Source organism: Xyrauchen texanus, chromosome 39 (assembly GCF_025860055.1).
Source record: "Xyrauchen texanus isolate HMW12.3.18 chromosome 39, RBS_HiC_50CHRs, whole genome shotgun sequence".
NCBI classification, from domain to species: Eukaryota; Metazoa; Chordata; class Actinopteri; order Cypriniformes; family Catostomidae; genus Xyrauchen; species Xyrauchen texanus.
Window position 1 is genome coordinate 18,378,853 of NC_068314.1, and position 23,230 is coordinate 18,402,082.

The 23,230-nt window shown below is 38.6% G+C and overlaps 1 protein-coding gene across 1 annotated transcript in view; it reads right to left on the reverse strand.

The window, feature by feature from the left end:
* Positions 1 to 23,230, reverse strand: part of LOC127632505 (receptor-type tyrosine-protein phosphatase gamma-like) — a 364,639-nt gene that overhangs the window by 53,704 nt on the left and 287,705 nt on the right. Inside the window, exons 8-13 of the mRNA XM_052111116.1 lie at positions 21,229 to 21,421; positions 14,350 to 14,534; positions 10,370 to 10,478; positions 10,217 to 10,266; positions 7,062 to 7,851; positions 4,319 to 4,451 (exon numbers count right to left, since the gene is read on the reverse strand). Coding sequence (XP_051967076.1) covers positions 4,319 to 4,451; positions 7,062 to 7,851; positions 10,217 to 10,266; positions 10,370 to 10,478; positions 14,350 to 14,534; positions 21,229 to 21,421 — 1,460 coding nt within the window. The remainder of the gene's footprint in view (positions 1 to 4,318; positions 4,452 to 7,061; positions 7,852 to 10,216; positions 10,267 to 10,369; positions 10,479 to 14,349; positions 14,535 to 21,228; positions 21,422 to 23,230) is intronic.

Below are 23,230 nucleotides of genomic sequence, written 5' to 3' on the forward strand. Positions count from 1 at the left end.
ATATTAAGGATTGATTGATAGATTCTTAAAGTGTTTGTCATTAGCATGTTGCCTAGCTAACAATGCAATTTTAAAAAGCCAGTAATAATAATAATAATAATAATAATACACTATACTGTAATTGCTAAAATAGTGACATTTTATCTAAATTTCTAGATTACTTCAATTATTTCTATCAATGCCTTTTGGTATTCAAGGGAAATATAAGCACGTTTAAAGTCGACATTTTTCTCGACTTTAAACGTGCTTTTCTCTGCCATCTTGGATTTTTTTTTTTACTGTCCTTATTGAAAATTGTGAAGGATTCATGCGATGATGCCTTACTAGATTATGTAAAGACAGGGAATGCCTCTACCGCCTTGTATACTCATGGTATAAAGATGCATTGTGAATGATTCATTTGAAATGGCATTACGCAAAACTTAAATATCTCGGCATCCATTTGTGATCGAATCGCCCAAAACACATCTTAATGCCAAGAGTAAACAGGGCCCACATCTCTCAGTGGAGTCCAAAGTCTGTCAATCAAATAGAACAGATCTCTGTGACGGCCTCCCTCTCTTTCACCGGAGAAGAGGGAAAGGTTAAAGAAAGAATGAAGCTAGAAAGAAAGAACAAGTCCCTCAAGAGGAAAGGGAATGATTGAAAACAGAAGAGCTTAAGGTGGAAAAAATAGTGTAAGATGGACATTATTTGACATAGATTTCTCTGAGACTGTCACAGGAGGTGTCACATCCTAGTTAACATTGTCTAGTGGACTTTAACACATAACACACTGACACAGTCAAACACATACGCACAAACTACAGTATTTTCAATTACACTACCAGTCAAAAGTTTGGACACAACTGCTCATTCTTTATTATTAATACTTTCCACATAAAACAAAATACTAAATTCAACAGTATTTTTTTCATTACATTTTTGGCATTGTAAAGAAATGTATAAGTAGGCACAATTTATATATGTCGACAAAACTAACATCAACCATTTTAGCTGAAGCCTTAAAGGGGTCATGTCATGAGGAATCAAATTTTCCTTGATATTTTGACATAAGAGGTCATTCTACTATAAAACATACATTTATTGAAACCAAGCTGCCAAAATGCCCCATTCTCTACTTCCGCAACTTCATAACGTCACTTTGGGTACTCATTCATTCAAGATGGCCTCTACAGCAACAACATCAACACCTATTTTAAAATCATAGCTTCCATGGCCCCGCCACTTGGCTAGTAAACAGAGACATCGAGAAGGACAAAAGGCCTACTGTCTGTGGCCTAACTACTCCTGAACATGAAAGGGGACCCATCTTGACTATTTTGAATTATTTTTGCGACAAGCAAGTAGTACACAGACGTCTTTGACTGTTGCCATTTCTTTGGCACGCTTTTAAAAGGCATTGTGTCAAGTTTCAACTCTGAAGAGAACATGCGTTTCATCAGCTGCTGTGGCTCCTCCTTAAACAAACTGTAAACAAACTGTTCTTTCACCTATCAGCGCTATTTTGAATTGTTGCTGTATGTAGACACGCACTAGATGGGCGTCTTTGACCATTTTTATTTGTTTCCGGTGATGTGCACCTCAGTGCAGTATGATAAACTGGATGTGTGCATCTTGTGAAGCAGTCATAAAACAAGTCTTTGCCAAGGAATTGTCACTGAAGGATATGGATCAGTTAAAATCACTTTTGGGCGCATCGTTGATGTGACGCAATGGCTTGAGGCTGTCTACACTGGGCTCATCAAAACTAACTTTCTTTTTGTTTACTGTAGGTGTGAAACGCTGCAACGGACACTTCCATGGTAGACAGCATCATTGATTATATCGTCCGGTGTAGACGAAGAGTGTTAACAGTTGTGCTTGAGATGAAAACTGTAATATATTTGGATGCAATGTGTTGGACGTGCATTATGTGTATACAGTTTACACATGATGTAAAACATTTCGGTGCTTGTTTATTCTCTTCCAATTTTGTTTAAAAAATGGCTGAATTTGAGGGGCTGCATGCTGTTAGCCAATCATAACAGAGGGCGTTTCCATTCTTTAAAGGAGGAGCTGAGGCAAACATCGAGATTTTCAGAAAGATAGTCAGAGACAGGGTGGAAAATAATCATATATTACAAAATGATGACTGTTTTGGTGAAAAAAAACTTTACTAGCATTATCAGTGGACCTTAGGGAAGATAATGAAACTATAAAAAAGAGCATTTCATGACCACTGTAAAATAAACCCATTTTAATGAACACAAGAAACATTTCAGTCAAGTGTGTTTAAACGTGTAGACTTATGTGAACATGTGGTTAGACATAAACACATGTACCCAAAACCTAACACACACACAAAGTATGCTGTGACAGAAGGTAAGGATATTTGATCTGATATAGACTGAGACATTAGTGTGTTTACTGAGGCTAATCTCAGTCAGTCTACTGAGCAGATTACACTAAAAGACCCTCACACACACACAGTCATTAGGTAATTGTATGTGTGTGCGAATGTGTTAATGGCCGATCGTTACAGTTTAAGTCTGTTTTAACACCAAATGGACTTCCCAAAGGAATAGTTCACGTGCCGTGTGTTAGTTATGATGTGTATTATCATGGCTACTAGTGCTGTGACAGATGTACATACTCTCTGGAGGGGTTTTATGTGTGGTTGTATGTGTGTGCGCCTGTGCAGATGTATGTTTCTTAAAACAAAAGAGGGTTGGGTGGAGGTAAAACATCTCAAAATATTTCACAAACCCCTGCCAGTGTATGAGCTCCATAGGAGGGAGTAGATGGCTGTTTTGGCCCAGGAAGGAGAGCCAAGAACATGGGAGGGAATCCTAGCACTGGCCCATTCCAGAGCCAGAGCTGTTCACTAAATTGAGACATGCTGATTGTGAGACACCCAGCGAGACAATGGAGAGGAGACGAGATCCATAGAGAAACAGGTGCACACACAATCAAACATACACATTTATCTAGCTTTCTACCATTTCATAGACTTCTATTACTTTTAAATGAAGTTATTCATAACTACAAACCATAACCTTAAAAGTTCATATCGAGGTTCAATAAAATGTAAGCTCTATCAAAAGCAATTGCCACACAAAACTCATACCTTAGTGTACAGAGGCAAATCAAAATCGAATAAGTGCACTTACAGTGGAAGTCTATGGGCCAATTGGGAAAGTTGCATCCCTTATATACTATTATCTATTTTATTCCCAGTGTATGACAAGTTTGACACACACACACACACACACACACACACACACACACACACACACACACACACACACACACACACACACACACACACACACACACACACACATGTTGTGTTTCCATGTTTATGGGGACTTTCCATAGACATAATGGTTTTTATACTGTACAAACTTTATATTCTATCCCCTAAACCTAACCCTACCCCTAAACCTAACCCTCACAGAAAACATTCTGCATTTTTACATTTTCAAAAAACATAATTTAGTATGATTTATAAGCTGTTTTCCTCATGGGGACCGACAAAATGTCCCCACAAGGTCAAAAATTTCGGGTTTTACTATCCTTATGGGGGGACATTTGGTACCCACAAAGTGATAAATACACGCTCACACACACACACACACACACACACACACACACACACACACACACACACACACACACACACACACACACACACACACACACACACACACAGTACAACTAATGTACAACTACACAGCTAAGAGTATATAACTACATATACAGTAATTGTAGGTACAAACCAATAAATAATCTCGACACACACACACATCTTATTTGAGCCACTACTCTATCTTAACTGCGACCATGGAAACAGGGGTCTTGGAAACCGCCTCCATAGCCCATCCATTGCTGTGGAAATGCCCGCAGGGAATACCACGGCCTCTCTCTCTTTCTTACAGTCACCAGAGACACTCTCAACACTACTAACTGGTTTTCATTCCACCCTTCAGGGCCCAAGGGATGCCAGTGGCCCAGGAGTGATAAGCTACCAGAAACATTACATGATTCAAATTGACACAAACACACACATTCACAACAACCCTACTTGTTGCCAAACTCTAAAGCAATAAAACAGATGATAAGTGTTTAAAATTGTCTCATGAAGGTAAAGCCATCCATCTGTTGAGTCAGTGACACTCTGTGATTCAATCAGAGAATCAGTTGCAAATCTATCAAAAAGTCACTCAGGAAATCAGTGAGTCATCCAAAGAGTCAGTTTGATTTCTTCAGTGAGTTTGTCAGTAAGTCACTAAATCAGAAACACGAGTGAATCTGTCAGTGTGGATCAGTGTCTCACCTCCAGTAGACGAGGACAGCCAGCAGCAGAATGAGGCAGAGGAAGGTGAACGCTGACACCACCACCAGAGGAATAATCCACTCCATCCTGCTTGATCCAGGCACCGGGTGCATGCTGGAGACTACACTGCGCTCTGAAACATACAGCATATACACCGATCAGCCACAACATTAAAAGCACATGTCTAATATTGCCGCCTGTGTCAAAACTGTGTCGACCCGCATCTCAGAATGCTATTCACCACAATTGTACAGAGTGGATATCTGAGTTACTGAAGTCTTTGACAGTTCGAAGGAGTCTGGCCATTCTCTGTTGACCTCTCTCATTAACAAGGCATTTCCATCCACAGGACATAAACTGACACCTAGTGGTGTGGATGCAGCATAATTTAAACACAGATGCCATTGTACAAATTCATTATTCACTGTCAGGCATGAATAATTTAATAACAGAGCGGTGACTGAGATTAAACAAATAGTATGTGGTTGGTCATGTGATCCAAACATGGCTGCCCCCATGAAGGGACCCTCACTATGTAGAATAAAACAGCTTTTAATAGGTTACTGAGTATTCATCTATCATAATTTTATACATACGCTTAAAAATTACAATTAATTTCTTTAGGAATAAAACCTTTTTAATAAGTAAAACATTACTGAGTGCAACTTTAAGCTGCCTAACAAGCATGTTTGGACATCATAGTACTTAAATACTACGTAAAATATTTGTACTAAATATTTGATTGTAATATTTATTATTAATTATTGTATTCCTATACAAACATAGGCATTTGTTGTCAATCGATATGAGCTTTTCAAAAGCCAATGTAACATTACAGGTGACAAGTGTAATTTCTGCACCACAAGCATCAATAAATGGAATTACAAAAATAATGTTTTCAAACAGATTTCCACTCACACTCCCCCTTGTCTGCCATGGGTGGACAATCAGACAGTGCCGCCACAAACAGCATTGGTTAAGTCAATTATGCGTGTCAAGATGCTTATCCAAAAAGTTTTGATAACACCACAATGTCTACAATTTTCAGGGGAATCAACCTAGGAGAGACTTACTTATGGTTATTTCTGCAACTATTTTAACTATTTTAAGTATTTTTTATTAAATGGCATATCAAATTTATTTCCATTTATGAATACTAGTAACAACAACCACAAAAACAATAATTAAAATAAATCATTATAATACATTTTATTATAATGAAATAATAATCAAATTGATCATTTATAACAATGTAATTACATTAGATAAATAAAATTGTCAAATTAAATGACAATTTTTCACAAAATATCGATTAAAATTAATTGAAAATTATTTGAAAACAGGACACGTGCACTCTGAAATGTAGACTACCTTTATTCGGCCAAGCAGGCATAGTTATTGGACAATGCCAACAATCTCATAATGCTCTAATGTTACAGTCTGGTCACTGTGATATTGGTTTTATAAAAAAAAACCATTCCTTACATACAGTAGATACATAGTCCTAACCCAACCATACCAACAACTACAACTAAAATCAGAGGGTAAGAATAAGAATGTTGTTCAAGTCCGAAACCCTGCCCTAAACCTTTCCCTATCCCTTAAACCTGATTGGTAGATTGGAATGGTGTTTCCTAACAAGGATGTGTTACATGACAAAATCATGACAATCATATCAGTCTACCATAAATAAACACACACACACGCACGCACGCACGCAAACACTCACGCATGCACACATCCACACAAACTTGTTTTTATATCATTGCGGGGACTCTCCATAGACTGTCATGCTTTTTGTAGATTTTATACAGATCTAATGATAATTTCTATCCCCTAACCCTACCCATAAACCTAGCCCTCAGAGACATTTTTGGCATTTTTACATTAAATAAAAACATAGATTAGTATGTTTAGTAAGCCATTTCCCTCGTGGGGACTGCTGGCTGGGCCCCACAAGGTAGGTGATCTCAGGTTTTACTATCCTTGTGGGGACATTTGGTCCCCAGAATGTAGCATAAACATGTACACACACACAAACATATCGAAGTCCCAAACTGAAGAGTCAATCTGACATCAGTGGAAACCATAGACTCAGTCCCCGATTGTAAAGAACAGAGAGATCTGAAAGGCTGCAGCCCCCCTCAGGTGGTTCGGAAAAGCATGTTAACTAATCCATGCTGCTATCCTAACACGCTTCCTCCACACTCCCTGCACACCAGAGTCACAAACAGACTCACAGTCACGGAAAGATGGGCTCAAACTCTGGACCTTACAGGCACACACACACACACACACACACACACACACACACACACACACACACACACACACACACACACACACACACACACAATGGATGAACATAACTCCTGTCACAGAGCTAAATATGGAGTTTTCTCTGTTCCTTTCCCTCCAACTGCTTGCAGCTGAAAACATTTTCTGCTCTCATCCTCTCTGGACTGGAAAAGTAGGCCAACCATCCGCCACCGAAACAAGTAGAGAGGATGAAAGGAGGGATGGAAGAATGGGAAGAGAGGAAAACAAGAAAGACGGAGAGACAAAGGGAGATAAAGCCATCAGATCGCAGGGGACACATAGATTGTGACTAAAAATACAAAACCTGAAAATGTTTTTTTTTAGTGGTGCTTGTCCATGCAAATGTCACTCTCCAAACTGCTAGGGTGTTGTCCATTTAACAATGGAGTGTCAATAGAGATTATGGAAAGTGTTGGGGTCTAACCTGTGTGTATAGAAAAAGGCGGCAAGTGGCCACGGCCTTCTCTGTTGGGTTTGCTGGTCTGAGCCGTGCTTTCTGGGGGCTCTATTACTGCCGTCACATTGTCATCATACTCTAGCTCTCTGGTAGGTGGCACCTTTGTACCCTCTTCCCCAATTGTCTGTGAGTTTTTGTCCATGTTCTCCTCCAAGACATTAGATGGCGCTGTGCTGTTTTCTGCCTTCCTGCCCCCTCCTTTCTGTTTCGCTGTTGAATCTGGCGCTGATGTGGGCGGATCTTTCGTCACAGAGTTGTTCACCTGCTTTTCAACGTTGTCTGGAACGCTGCTGTCTTTATTTTCCGCACCTTTCTCCTCCTCCTCTTCCTCTTCTCCATTATTCTCTCCATCCTCATCCTCACCCTTCCCTCCTTTCTCTCCTCCATCATCAGATCCCTCGCTCTCAGAGGCTGTGGTGGTGTCCGCGTCAGAGGCTGGAGAGGAAGTCGGTTCGGTGGTGGTCACCATGGGTTTGGCTGCGGTCTGGCGGGTGGAGGCTGGCGTTGGAGTAGAGGGTGGAGGTCTGGTGGGCCAGATGGAGCTGGGGAAAGAGGAGATGACCCCTCCACTAAAGCCCAACCCCGCCAGGAGGGTGCTGGTTACAACGGACGCAACGGTTGCTTGGCTGCCGCTGGAAGAGGGGCCAATCCCAGTTGCCATTGAAACGAAGGAGAAGGGAAGGCCAGATGAAGTCCAGGTGGAAGAGCCGGAGCTGATCGGGGCCATGTCTGCTGAGGATGCAGGGGAGACCGTAGGCTAAAGACAGACAGAAAAAGACACAAAACACAAAACTGAATGTTCATAACTGTTCATTTAATTCTGCACTGATTCTAATGGTCAAAATGTGTGCAAATCATGTAAGCAGTTGTAGAGGTCTGCTACCTGACCTGTGCAAATACCCACTATATCCAGTTTTGGGCTTGATTTGGGATCTTTCTGCATGAATTTGGTTTGCGTTGGCTTTTTAATTAATGAAAAATGTAATTATATAAAGTGTGGTCCAGATGTCTGACACCATATAGAGTATATATAAAAAAAAGAAGAAAAAAAAGAGATATATATGTCCAACTGTCATGACTAACTGTCATATATTTGTAAAACAATCATTTTCCACCCTCATTCTGACCCTCTGTCAGAAACGCTCTGTTTTCATGTTCCTTTTCTTTAAGACCTGATAGTAAACACCCACTGTTATGATTGATTCTCTGCTCTAGACTGACCTGCAGTTCTTTGGCCTACTGGGCAGGGCTATGGAAGTTATAAGGTAGGCGTTGATGTATTGTGGAAGCGGTGCAAATGTCTACCACAATTTGATTACAATGTGGAGGAAGTAGAGAATGGGCTGTTTTGGAAGCTTGGTTTCAACAAATGTCCTTTTTGCAGCGAGGAAGAAGTTTTGAGTTCTGACACATACGGTATGTTTTTATAGTACAATAACCTCTTACATGTCAAAAGATCAAGGAAAATGTGATTCATTTGTTATAATGACAGCATGCCCTTGAGCCGGCATGAACTTCACTAGTTTGTGCAAAACCTGATAATCCATGTTATCGTAGCATGATTTGAGAATGTTTCACAGAGCATCTTGTGTGCTTCAGTGGAAGCAAGAAAATCAGACATTTCACATTATTGAGTGGTCATGTTCAATGCCACAAATGTGCTTACTTGATTAGTGAACTAGAAATAGTGCATAATCTTAAACTTTGTTTATTTTCAGGTTTAGGTAAGATTGCTATTCCCACATATTCAATGTGGTCTCAATGTACTGTATATTTAAATTTTAACACTTTTTTTAATGGTGTTTTCCTTTCTTTACTGCATGTGACAGTCTGTGCATTTGTGTGTGTTAACTCAGAGAGCAAATTAAAAAGAGAGAGTGATTTCGGGTTCGTTTCTAAAATCTGACAGTACCAGAATACACTCAGAATGAAATACTAGCCTACTACTGTGCATTGCACACTGTGTACTGCATACTATATATATATAAAAACGAAACATTATGCATTATCCAAAGATATATGATACACTAAAAAGTGTCCTCACAAAATTTTGTATATTAATCTTTTAATGGTTCATGCTGGAAATTCAATTTTGGGCTATAATATTCAGTGAAGTGCACTCTGTTATGTACTGCACATTTTGGAAAATGTAGTAGATCATCCGGGTATTTTATGCACACAGAAAATACTGTGCACAGTATACAATCATACTGAGTACCGCAGAAATAATTACAGTAGCAGGTTAGAATGCTTTTCCAAACCAGGGTCTTGATTTCAAGTCAGATTAAAGGTGAGTAACTTTTTTGATGTTTAAATAATTTTTTATGCAGAAGCAACTAAAAGCAAGCGATTCATAGGTTGATTTCCTTGAAAACTGTAAACATTTATGCATTTGGCAGACGCTTTTACCCAAAGCGACAAACAGAGCACTTATTACAGGGACAATCCCCCTGGAGCAACCTGGAGTTAAGTGCCTTGCTCAAGGACACAATGGAGTTGGCTGTGGGGTTCGAACCAGTGACCTTCTGATTACCAGTTATGTGCCAGCCATGTGCTTTAGACCACTACGCCACCATCACTCCTAAACACTGTCTCTGTGGTGCGCATCTGTGTAAGCGACCCAACACAGACATTATATCAACAAATTTGGGGCAGGACTAACTGTTTGATCAACAGCAGTTTGGTGGAGGATTGGAGAAAGCAGTTTAAAAACAATGTTTATTTTTGCAATTCCGTTCTGTGGTGCAGAAATGACACACTTCAGCTGGAAGGCTTTAATTTAAAGGGATAGTTCACCCAAAAATTAAAACTCTCTCATCATTTACTTAACCTCATGCCATCCCAGATGTGTTGTGAAAGTGTAAGAGGAGATTTAAATTAAAAAGTATGAAACTTTTTGAACTACAAAGGTTTGATCACCATTCACTTGCATTGTATGGACCTACAGAGCTGAGATATTCGCTCTAAAAATCTTTGTTTGCGTTCTGCTAAAGAAATAAAGTCATACACATTTGGGAAGGCATGGGGGTGAGCAAATGATGACAGAATTGTAATATTTGGGTGAGCTATTCCTTTAAGGCAAAGAGACAGTGCTGCCACCTGCTGTACAGAGGTAAACTTACCATCCCAGTTTTCACTATTCTTGTCCCCTCAAATATCCTAGTGGTGTTGGCTAACAGAGAGAGGAGAGAAAAAAAAAACAATTGCATGAAATATTTGGAAACAACAACTGAAAATAGCATTTATATGAGGTTATGTTTGTGTATTTATGGTACCTCTGAAGAGCATGCTCTGGCTAAAGTCACTGCGTTTGTCATTCAAACACACTGCCTGGACGCGGAACAGGTACAAAATATCAGGTGACACTGGTGTGATGACAGCTTCCTGAAACACACACAAAACATGCAAAATTACATATGTCGTAAGCACACAAAAAACCTTCCTGCGACGGAGAAGAAGAACAGAAAAAAGTCCTACGTTATCTTCTGACAGGTCCAGCCTGAGTTTGCGTGAAACTCAAAACTCACATACACTTACACACTAAAATACGTCTTGTGCTGAGACCTCTTGACAGAGGTCAGACGGATGAAGGTGAACAGCTTGTTCTCCACTCTTTCTCTGGATGGTAACACCTTCTGCTTGTGTCATTAGCATTGAATATAGTCAATCTCTGTCACGCTCTCCCATCACATAACATTCATTAGCACTTAAAGCACCTCTGAACCATCTGGGACACACAGAGGCTCACTTATAACATTTAAATTACTTTGTAGCATACGTTTATATCTTTTACCTATAAATTAGGCGACACTGTCCGGATCCGTCTGAGAAATCTGTATGAGATAATGCACTACAGCCTTTGCTTTGTGTCTGTGTCCAGATCACCTTATCAGTTTTTATTTTGTGAGAATGACTGTCTGATTATACATTATCCTGCATATTACATGGAGTATTATTAAAGATATGAAACTAGCATCAGTCAATTAAACAAAACACTACAGATTAGTGGTCATTATAATAATAATAATAATAAAAAAACAAAACGTAGAATTCTGCAGTTGACCAATCATAATCAAGTATTGTAGTGCGCAATAAAGTTAAAGGAAAAAATAATTAATTAGCTCCCTCATTTAATCTTACAACAATTTAAGTAATGCTAAAAATCAAAGCTAGACTCATTTTGCAAAACATTGTTTTTTTTTTTTTTACATATCTACACTGATTTGAGAGAAAATCTACAGAATTGTAAATATAGTGAAATGTTTTAAATAGAGTTAAAGAGAGCCAAACTTGCAAGGGGTTGGATAATGTGTAAAATGAGGCTTTCTGCATAATCCGCCGAGCATGATTCCAAATAAATTTACTTTTGCCCTCAGATGGCCAGTTTGGGAGTGCCTAATCACTTAACAACTTAACATCAGTGCCTGTTCATACCTCACGATAGCCCCTTTCTAAAACTTGTGCAAGCAGCCCTATTGACTCTGTGAGAAATGACGATTCAATGCAATTGTAAGTGTATGAGCAATAGCCATTATCATAACTCACTCCCCCTCCTCAGGGTTCGCTGAACGGTACAGCAGGCTCGAGGCATTTGTAAATCTTGTGTTAAGTAAATGGCGTCAGTTACTCTCCAGGGCAACAACTTTCTGATTTATACGAGCTCAGAGTTACTCCATTCAAATATTACTCTAAAGTATTGGGTCTTCCTTATATTAAAAAATATAAGGAAGTAAAAACTTGCAGTTGTTGAGTAGTTTCTCTATTGATTTGGGAGACACCTCCTTTAAAAATCTTCCTGTGCCGATTGCAGCGTCTTAGGAAGAAAAGTGTGAATAAAATTTAAATGAAAACTTGAAAGAAAAGGAAGGAAGAGGAAATGGGACGTCTCTAATGTTTCTTCGTGGGATGCTATTATAATAAAAAATGATGTGCAGGAACGGTCGAGAAAGAAATGCACAAAATGCCTTTGTTTCTGTCGATTTTCTTGTCTCATAAACCCCTGCGGACTTGAGAATCAGAAATCTCAACCTGTTATAAATTTCCCACCCCACAGTGGGCGGTTGATCGAAATTCAAGAGGAAAGACACTGAAATATATCTCTACCTTTAAAACCATTTTAGTGGTTGTTTTAGTGCATTAGTAATTGCAAACGGCGGGCTCCAAGGTCAGAATATACCGCTGCGCCCCCCTGCTGACAACCTAAATTGCAGTCTTTACTCACAGTCACACTCACTGCGCTTCTGCAAACATGGATCTGTAGGCTTTAGCAGAGGAGAGATTACGGGATATTATCAATGTGCTGTGGGTTTACAGATGTAATATCAACATCCTTAGATGCCAGGCTTTAAGAGGCAGCTTGTTTTTCAAGAATGGATTACCACAAACATGCTGTCCACCCAAACACCCAAAATGTTTATTGCTTCAATATGAAGTTTTAAAATACTTCCTCCTATCTTCTCTTAAAGGGATAGTTTACCCAAAAATGAAAATTCTCTCATGATTTACTCACCCTCATGCCATCCCAGATGTGTTTGACTTTCTTTCTTCTGCAGAACACAAATTAAGATATTTAGAAGAAAATTTCATCTGTATGTCCTCACAATGCAAGTGAATGGGTCCACATATTGCACATAAAGGGAGCATATAAGTAATCCATCCAACTCCAGTGGTTAAATCCATGGGTTCAGACATGATATGATAGGTGTGGGTGAGAAACAGATCAATATTAAATACATTTTTTGTTATAAATTCTCCTCCCAGCCCATTAGGGGGTGATATGAAGAATATGAATCACCAAAAACACATGATTGAGAAAGTGAAAGTAAAGTGGAAATTGACTGAGCAGGGAGGAGAATTTATAGTGACTTAATTATTGATCTTTTTCTCACCTACACTTATCATATTGCTTCAGAAGAAATGGATTTAACCACCATAGTCATCTGGAGTACCTTTATGTTGCCCTTATGTGGATTCTGTAGCTTCAAAAATAAGGCACCTATACACTTACATTGTGTCAAGACTGTAACCATGTCTTGAACATTGGGGTGGACTAATCCATTTTGAGGGAGGGGGGTCACAAATATAATGGTCCTCTTTGGTCCTTTAATATAGTAAAGGCGCTGGATGCAATAATTTTCTGAATAAAGGCTTGAAATATGATTACAATATTTCAATCATAAAACAATGGTCTAACATTGCACGTTAGATGCTTACTGACATTAACACTCTTAACCTGAACCTGACTCTAACCTAACTGCTATCTGTTGCGCAGTGCTGGGATAATCTACAAGGTTCCCGCTTAGCGTCTTAAACTTGAGTCCCACCTTCATCGATTTGATTGGCTATCTCATATGACATTGATGAGCGGTGTTAGAGAGTAATAAAAACGTTTTTTAAACCATTATGTTATTCCTGCAACAACTTAATGACAATTTGACAGTGGTGCATAATGAACTGCAGCAGAACAGCAACAAGGATATTAATTATTTGGGAGGACAATCTAGCCATATCTGATTATTGGGGTACTTGTCCCCTAAAAGTATATTGTGGTTATGGCCCTGCATTGTGTGGACCTAAAGAGCTGGGAAATTATTCAAAAAATCTTTATGTTCGTAATCAGCTGAAGAAAGAAAGTTATAAACATCTGGGATGGCATAAGGGTCAGTTAATGATGAGAGTTTTCATTTTGGGGTGAACTAACCCCATGAAGAGACAATTATAAGCAGGCCATTTTGTAGATTGATTTCCCTGAAAAGGTTTTTTTCCAATTTCATTTAGTGATGCTATTGACACAGAAATGGCTCACTTCAGCTTTAAAGACAAATTAATTAGGCCCCTATTTACTTATTATTTACTTATTTAAGTGGTAACACTTGTCAATTTGCTAACATTATTTAACAACATAAGTTAACATGAACTAACAATGAAAAATATATATAAAAAAATATGTTAATTTCATCATATACTACACAAATACATTGTTAAAATCAAAAGATGTATATGTTAACATTAGTTAATGTTATTGTTCATGATACCTAATGCATTAACTAATGTTAACGCATGGAACCTTATGGAAAAGTGTTACCAATTAAGTCCTGTCATACATTTTTCCCACCGAGTATTCTGTTCTACTCAGAAATATGTCAAATTATGGAATTTAAACATGTGAATGCTGTTTTATTTTGTCTAAGCATGTTGGGATCATTTTGTTAAGACTATTGAGAGATTTTGTGGCATGGCTGACCATCTTCCTCACCAGTTTCTGATTGCTCCATTTGACGTACTTCTCCTCGTATGACTCATCGTTTCTGGTCCAGCTGTAAGAAATGAGGTAGCTGATAATGGGTGGATCGTAGGTGATTTCCGGACGAGACCATCGCACCACTAGAGCTGTCTTATTCATGTGCTGGACGTTCATGTTGAACGGAGCACTGCTGCATGCTGCATGAAAGACAGAGAGAATGCATGTTTACTTCTTTGCCACCAATTCACCCTTTGTTCCCTCATCCACTAGATGGCTCTATTAGACTACAGACTACATCTATTCTGCTTTTACATGTCCTGAATTGTGTCATGCCCTATGTAAACATCAGCAAGTTGCTGTTAATCTCCTCAGCAGGAGGTGTGTAATCACAGAACGTGCCTCAGTTTTTGGCTGCTGTTAGTGTGCATAGGGGTGAGCTTCTATTCGCAGAGAAATCAGACAGAAAAAGCCATAAATTCCCTTTCGTTTTGGTCCTCCAAAAATGCATAAACACATTTACAACTGAGACAAACACACACACACACACACACTCACCCACCCACACACACACAAACGCACACTCCCACAACCACAGGGGAGCCATTAAATTTAAAACAATGCTAATTAAACTAATTCCACCATCACTCATCTAGCTGAAGCCTGTATTTGCTCTAATCATGAGAGAAGTAGTGGTGACTCAAGCCGTAATCATACTGCATGAAGTGTACAGTAATGCATGCCCTGACTTTCATGCGGATGGCATGCATTGTTAAGAACAGCTCACAAGCATGGCAGGGACACAAGGTAAGATGCTATTGAGACAGTCTACTATGGTTAGAGTGTATATGTAGTAATATGATAACAACTTCTCAAAGAGGCTTTTTCCTAATTTACACAATATCCATCCTAAATAGTATGCAAAGATTACAATTAGTGTGTCCCCAATCATAGCGCTTTGAAAACAGTATGCCAAAGGTTTACTATTTCTGGTGGATTTTCAAAGTGTGCATATTTCCAACAATCCCTTGCGCAATGGAAGTTAAAATGAATTTTAAGTTACTGAATGAAAATGGATGCTAACACAATGCTAAAAGTTTGTAACAAGTGGGTTTGAGGTATCAAGATGCATTTTTATGCCATGAGAGTGCATTCCAATTTTTGCACACCTTGCCCATGTTCTTTCTCATTACTAGCGAACTATGTCATTCGCATAGTGTAAGTATGCAAATTGGGATGCAGCATTGCTGGTAATGTAATGTATGGGACCCTTGCCCATAGATCTTCTAAACTGAGATAACAACCTCCACGTATTTACCATAGCAGAGAACGTAACGGAGAGAGCCATAAACTGTCAACTACCTATTGGATAATTGTCTTCTCTTATAAAACAACAATTTTATTGTAGTAAACTCCACACATTATTTACTCCAAAATGATTTAGTGTAAAACATGAATAAAATTAGCAGACAGGTGATCAGTTAATTAAGTGATGAGCTGTATCCTCACAAAAGCAGTTTATTTAGCACACTGAAGCATCTCCACCATAGACATCCATTAAAAAACAGCCTCATCTCTTTGCCAGTGTAACGCTCATAGAATGTCTATGGGACCGCCATGTTATCTATTGCTTTGAAGAGCTCTGCCTTGCAGAAATATTCCGGATTCAATACAAGTTAAGCTCAATCGACAGAATTTGTGTCATAATGTTGATTACAATGAAAATCAATTTTGACTTGCCCCTCCTTTTATTTTAATACAGCATAAATTTAGGTTATTGTGAGGCACTATCAATGGATGTGAATGGGGGGCAATTTTTGAACGTTAAAATACTTACTTTTTCAAAAAGTACTGTATACCCACAAGACACAACCTTTTCTGCCAATCGCATGTAAGCCATTGCTTTATAAGTCTGCTCACAATCTATCACATTGCTGTTTCAGTGTGCTAACACGACAACCTCCACCACCCCACCACCACCAGTTGAGCCCTGTCCCACACGGGGGAAGGCTCCACGCCCCTGCCTCCTATCTCCGGCAGGACATGACGGTTCCGGGTACAACTCCCTCGGACCGCCGGACGGGGCCTACGCCAAAGAGAGAGACATTACTTTCTGTTTTACATTTATCAAAGAAATGGCATCTTAAACTTCACTCAAGCCTGCGTGTCTTCCCGATAGAAATGCTTTTATAAAATAATAAGCTTCAAATTTCTGCCTTTAAACCCACCAAAAATTGGCCCATTAACTTTGATTGTAAGTGGTTTTTTTTAAGAAAAATATTTTTTTTGTGGTAATTAACATTTAGCCACAAATGCTGTCGATTGAGCATAAATTGTATTGAACCCAGAATATTTCTTTAACCATAAACACTAAACTTTTATTTTTCATTTTAATAAATCTTAAAACTTGTAGATAATTATTTGGTAATATATCACAACCCATCCCTACTCTTTCTCTCTCCCACAGAGAAACACAGTCGCACAGGTCATTGTGAGAGAGTGCACGTCTCTTATGAGATGCACAGAAAAGCGTTTAATAAAAAGACCATCTTCGGCCCTGTGGCTCCTTGACCATGGAGAGTGAGATTAATGGAGGGATACAGCAGGATAGAAGAGAAGGTGAGAGCAGAAGTCAAATCAGAGAGAGAGAGAAAGCGCGAACACTCCGTTAACCTTGAACGGCCGTTTCGAACAGGCTGCCAAGTATGACCAGTTTAACGAAAAGTGTGCTTAAGTGTTAGCTGTAGCCACACGAGCACTAATCTAAAAAAGTCTGCTCTACCTTGAAATATTTAATGCATTAAAGGAACAGTTCATCCAAAATCTGGATGACTGCAGGACACAACACAGGAATTTATAAAGAATATCCTAGCTACTCTTTTCCATTTAATGAAAGTGAATGGTGACTGGTTTTGACATGCTCCAAAATGACAAAACAACCGTTGGCATCAGCATCAAATGCTGTCATTGTGTACGTATGCACAGGAGGTGTGTTCAGTGTCAGGGTACTGTACTGTATTTTGACTGTTGATAAAAGCAGTTTGGCTGTTTCACCTACTGCGAGGGAAAGTTCAGCTATCATACAGTGCGTGTTTTGAATTAATCGAAGCTGACAAAAAGTTCAGCTCCAGTCTGCGGGCACCATTGATATGCCTCTGTTTCCAGTCTCTATCACACTATTACTCCACCCTTTCATCCTTTTTTTCATTATTCTATTCTTTCTGTTCCCTTTTTTATTCCTTGACAGCACATCATCCACAATCAATTTTGCACAGCTATGAAATTAAACGCATAACCAGGCAGCGATATGAGAAGCTTCTAAGCATCTCGCTTCACATTACTGCATTATTTACAAGCTCACAAATTAATTCTATTTCAGATTTCTATTGCGCTGCAATTTGAGTAGCCATTTATGTATTCCGCCGCAACTGCGGTGTTCCAAATGAGCTATTTGGACTGCCGATAACAATCTTGTTGGACAGAGAGAGTTCTACTTGGATTGCAAGTAAAGAGGTCAGCAGCCGATTTCAAGAAACCCCAGTTAGGTTTTCTTGCAACTGTGTTCAGCTCTTGAAGACTTGGCATATGAGTGGGGTTTCTTTAACTATGGCCATTTTTGGCCCTGTGGATTTGTAATAAACGGAATACACCGGGTTCCATACAAGTTAAGCTCAATCAAAAGCATTTGTGGCATAATGCTGATTACCACAAAAATGAATTTCAACAGGGAGGCATTTACAATGGAAGTGAATGGGGGCCAATTTTGTGGGTTTAAAGGCAGAAATGTAAAACGCATAACTTTAACATTATAAAAGCAATTATAAAAAAAGCTTTTTTTTCTCCCCAATTTGGAATGCCAAATTCCCAGTACGCTCAATCCAGGTGGTGGAGGACAAATCTCAGTTGCCTCCACATCTGAGACCGTCAATCCACACATTTTATCATGTGGCTTGCTGAGCGCGTTAATGCTGAGACATAACGCGTGTGGAGGCTTCAAGCTATTCTCCGCGGCATCCACGCACAACTCACCACGTGCCCCACTGAGAGCGAGAACCACATTATAGCGACCACGAGGAGGTTACCCCATGTGACTCTATCCTCCCTAGCAACAGGGCCAATTTGGTTGCTTAGGAGACCTGACTGGAGTCACTCAGTATGCCCTGGATTCAAACTCGCGACTCCAGGGGTGGTAGTCAGTGTCTTTACTCGTTGAGCTACCCAGGCCCCCTTGATTCTTCATTCTTAAAAATGAAGGTCGTTTTAGGGTTTTAGGGTTAGGTTTACCTTGTCATGGCAATGATGCTGTAAAATTAGATAATCCTTTACACAAAAAAGGTAATTAAGCATTTTAATCACACTAAAATCATGTTAACACTCATATTGTTTAGGTCCTGTTTAGTAAACAATTACTATTTTAATGTTTATAGATTGGCCCCCTTTAATTTCCTTTGTAAGTGCCATCACTGTAACCTACATTGTTTGCCTTTTTTTAAGGAAAAGGAGGGACGAGTCGAAATGATAATTTTAGTGGTTATTACCATTACAACGTTACAAATGCTGTCAATTGAGCTTAACTTATATTGAACCTGGAACATTCCTTTAAAACACACTCTTGCAAACTTACTAGTTTTAATTTAATTAAAATTTTCTGCTAATAATAACCAAAATGAGATTTTTCAGAACCAATGAATGTCATATCCAACACATCTCAAATCACATTCATTTTGGGTGAAAATGTCATTTTAATCATTTTTGGAATAAAATGGCAGACACATTTGTCTTGCTAAGGGTAATTTCATTGTTAGGATTATATGCATCCAAAAAACACACAATTGAATAATATTTTAAAATTTTTATTATAATTTGACAAAATTACAGCTTTTGAAATGACATACAATAAAAACATTGTTCACAAGTGATTTTATGTTTATTTTAAATGTATAAAATGTTTTGTAGAGATTATCATAGTTTTAAAATTGTAACATTTAATGATGGACTTTCATATTTTAAGATTGAAAGTCTGGGTTTGGGACAAGGTCAAACAAAATAAATGAAGAAATAGTTCCAGAAATAGTTTTTATGTTATCTTCATATATCAAAACGAAAAAGTTGAAATCTGATAGTTATAATAAAAAGAAAGATTAATTTCTTTCGGTACTTCTGCTTTGCTTCTCAACGACAGGGTAGTTACAGAAAGAGAGCAGGAGGTTAAAAAGAACAAAATAGTCTCCAAAAGTAAGGAGGAACAAAGAGCTGAGGTAAAATCAGTTGTCTTTCACTCCATTTTTCTCTTCTCTAAGGCCGAATGCATTCTGCCCAAGACTTGCCATCCTCCTTTACATCGACTAAGGCTAAGAGGGTGTTGCAATATTTAAAATCAGTACTTTTTGTAGTCTGATCTGTTTGAGCAGAGGGAATGAGGGATTCTGCTTTGACTATGAACATCTGAGAGAACTGTAAATGAGAGGAGAGCCAAAGGCAATAAATATCCATTATAGCCAACAAGATATTCTGCACAGTATAGTACTGAATACTGAGGACAGAAACAAGATTTTAGGATGAAGTCTTTTATGGGGGAAACAGCCTTTGACTGTATTTATAGTGAGTAGGGCTTTGTATGCATACTGTTTTAATGTGTGTGTTGAGTTGTTTGTCTTAAAAGTATGTGGCATTAATTTAAGAACAATACAAGTAAATGAGACCTCCCAAACCTGGTATAAAAACAAACATGTGTTTATGTCTGTGTGGTGGAACCATTGATGTCTGAATTGTCACTATCAAAGCAGCTGTTATATGGACTCCTGTAGAGGTAGTGTGTGAGGCAGTTCTGTGGTGTGCAGACAAAGGTGAAAAAGAAACAGCGCGTCCTTGAAAAGCTGCAGTCCTGTGCATTTCCTGTGAGCACGGTCGTCACGCAGAGCAGAGAAATGAACGGGAAAATAGGCAAGTAAAGACAAAGCGTCTAATGACACTACCACGGATGACGGCAACATATGCCACCTATTACACTCATTACACACACACGCTTGCAGACAATGACACACACACATGCACATTTGCTCTGGCATTATGTGATATATTGTACGCTAGCACTAATGAGGGAACATTTGAATCTATTGGAATCTAAAGGGTAACACTTTACACAATTAGGTTGCAAACGTAATATTTTTTAATAAATTCATGAACACCCAATGAGCAATTCTATTCTAGCATTTATTAATACAAATTTCTACATATACTTTTATAGCTTTAACATTGAAAGTTCACCCCTATGAAATAGATTGATGAGTGCAGTTTTCTTTGCTATGTTAATGTATTTCCTAATAAAACAGGAATGTTTTATTTTAATAATTTGTACATTTGCAGCATTTTATTTTTAAAACCACTTGTGTTGAACGGTGAGGTTTTGCAATGATGCCACAATATGCTTACAGTCAAACCTGACCATGGTATACAGCTCCTACAACTAAGCGTAAACCTTTCACAGTGGATTTCAGACAAAGACTTTGGTCTGACCTTGAAGTATGTGTGTGTCTGTGTGCATGTGTGTGTTCTGCATTGCTGTTGATGGATTTTTTTTTAACAATTAAAACAAAACAAATATGTTATAGTCTCAACCATGACCCGAACATTATGAACAGGGGAACGCTAGATAAAACCTCCTAGACTATTCAAATCTATTCCAATTTTTTTGTGTTTGGGAAAAGCAACCAAGACTTGTGCTGCTCAGAAACAAAAATGATTTGTGTCAAAAATGACCCAAATAGATTGGAGGTTAAATGAGTCTAGTTTATGTATTCATGTTACGAGATGCAAAATCTGTATTTGCAAGCATCTAAAACTGGTTAAAGAAACTGTCTGCGAATCGATATGCTATAAGCAAAGACCACCCACCTTTGGATGCCTCGGTACCATATGGATTCCCTAGGCTGTCGGTCAAATCAGGCAGCCAGGCATCTTTGAAAGCTGATTTGAAGACCTCCCGGTTGTCCAGACTCTGGAGTGGGCGGAAGTTGTTACGCAGGTATTCCACGGATTTAACATGATCCTGCTGTTCTGTGGTGAAGATTGAGTAAAATGCCTCCAACTGACAAACAGAGAGAGAGAGAGAGAGAAAGACACATAATGTGATGTGATATGGTCAAATAATAACAGTAATAATAATAATAATTTATATATTGCTGTTATTTATAATAATTATATTATATACTGTCCAAGTTATTGGACTTAAATATTTTTGCCTTTATTTTATTTTATTTATTCTATATAATGCTTTGGCAACATTGTTTTTGAAACTTTCATGCCAATAAAGCCCACTGAATTTAATTGAATTGAAAGAGAGAGAGAGAGAGAGAGAGAGAGAGAGAGAGAGAGAGAGAGAGAGAGAGAACTCAGTATGCTTTTATATCTGTCTCTTATTTTTCAGCAAGTCATCTCCCATGATCTGCCCTCCTTCCAAACAGGTGACTGATTGATTTGTTTTTTCTTTTTTTTTTTTTAGCTCACAGGCTGATGAAAGACCAAAAACATGACCAACTGTCTGTCTTATTTTGTCCTCTGCCATGCCTCACTAACACTGAATGTTCAAAGCTAAATTTGCGCATTTGCAAAATGTGATCTCTGTGATTTCGAACGTGATATGATTTCTGGTGCCAGACCGGCTGCTTTGTATTTCTCCTGGGATTTTCATACACAACAGACTCTAGAGTTCTAAACATCTGGATCTAAACATCCAAACATCCAAACATAAAACATCCATTGAGTGGCAGTTCTGCAGATGGAAATGCCTTGTTGATGAGAGATGTCAACGGAGAATGGGAAGACTGTTTAGAGCTGACAGAAAGGCTATGGTAACTCGCATAACCCCCCTGTACAATTGCATTGAGAAGAATAACATCTCAGAATGTACAACATGTTGTCAAACCTTGAGGCGAAAGGGCTACAACAGCAGAAGACCACGTCGGATTCCACTTTCGCCAGCCAAGAACAGAAAGCTGAGGCTGCAGTGGGCACAGGCTCACCAAAACTGGACAGTTAAAGAATGGGAAAACATAGCCAGGTCTGATCAATCAGACCCACTGAAACCAGTTGTCACAATGACAATGATTGGCTATGTCCGCCCTCTCTTTCCACACTGACAGCTGTTTGTTGCACGAGAAATAGCCTGACATCATGTTGATGATTCATTTATTACTATAGCAAACCAATGCTATACCAAATACTCATTACACTGTTTTAAGAAACAGAAACAACCATTAGCAATTCGTAGTGTGGTCATTCAGTCCTAAAGATCAGATATAAAATAATTATCATAATTGGTGCAGTGTGAACAAGCCATATTTTTCAAAACTGTGGTGAGAACTGATCTGTGCTGAATTCTCAATGGGAGTAAAAGTCGTAATTTTTTTTATGATTTCGGACAATTTCACCATCTCGTATAATAACAACTTGTTATGAGAACGAATTGGACCTATCTTCTATAGCTGTGTCCAAATTCACTAATTTCCACTCACTCTGACCATTTAGACACTTTAAAAACACATTTCCAAAAAAAATACAAATAAAACAGTCTTGTTTCGGGGCGATTCTAGGGTCTATGGATAACTGAATGTCATTTCATTATGATACTTTAAAGAGAAGACGTATCATGTTTACTAAACCATATTTGGACAACTGTGGAATACACAAAGCTTTGTGTGTGTTTGAGTGTGTGTGTGTGAAATGAAGGCAAAAAAGAATCACAAAACCAGACTGCATGTCCATGACTGTTTTATTATCTGCGTGTTTCAGCATCCAAATAAGTCTAGAGACTTCAGATGAGCATGCTTGCGATCTTAATCATGCTTGCATCTGTGCGCATACACACCATCACACATGTGAATGTGCAAACTCCCAA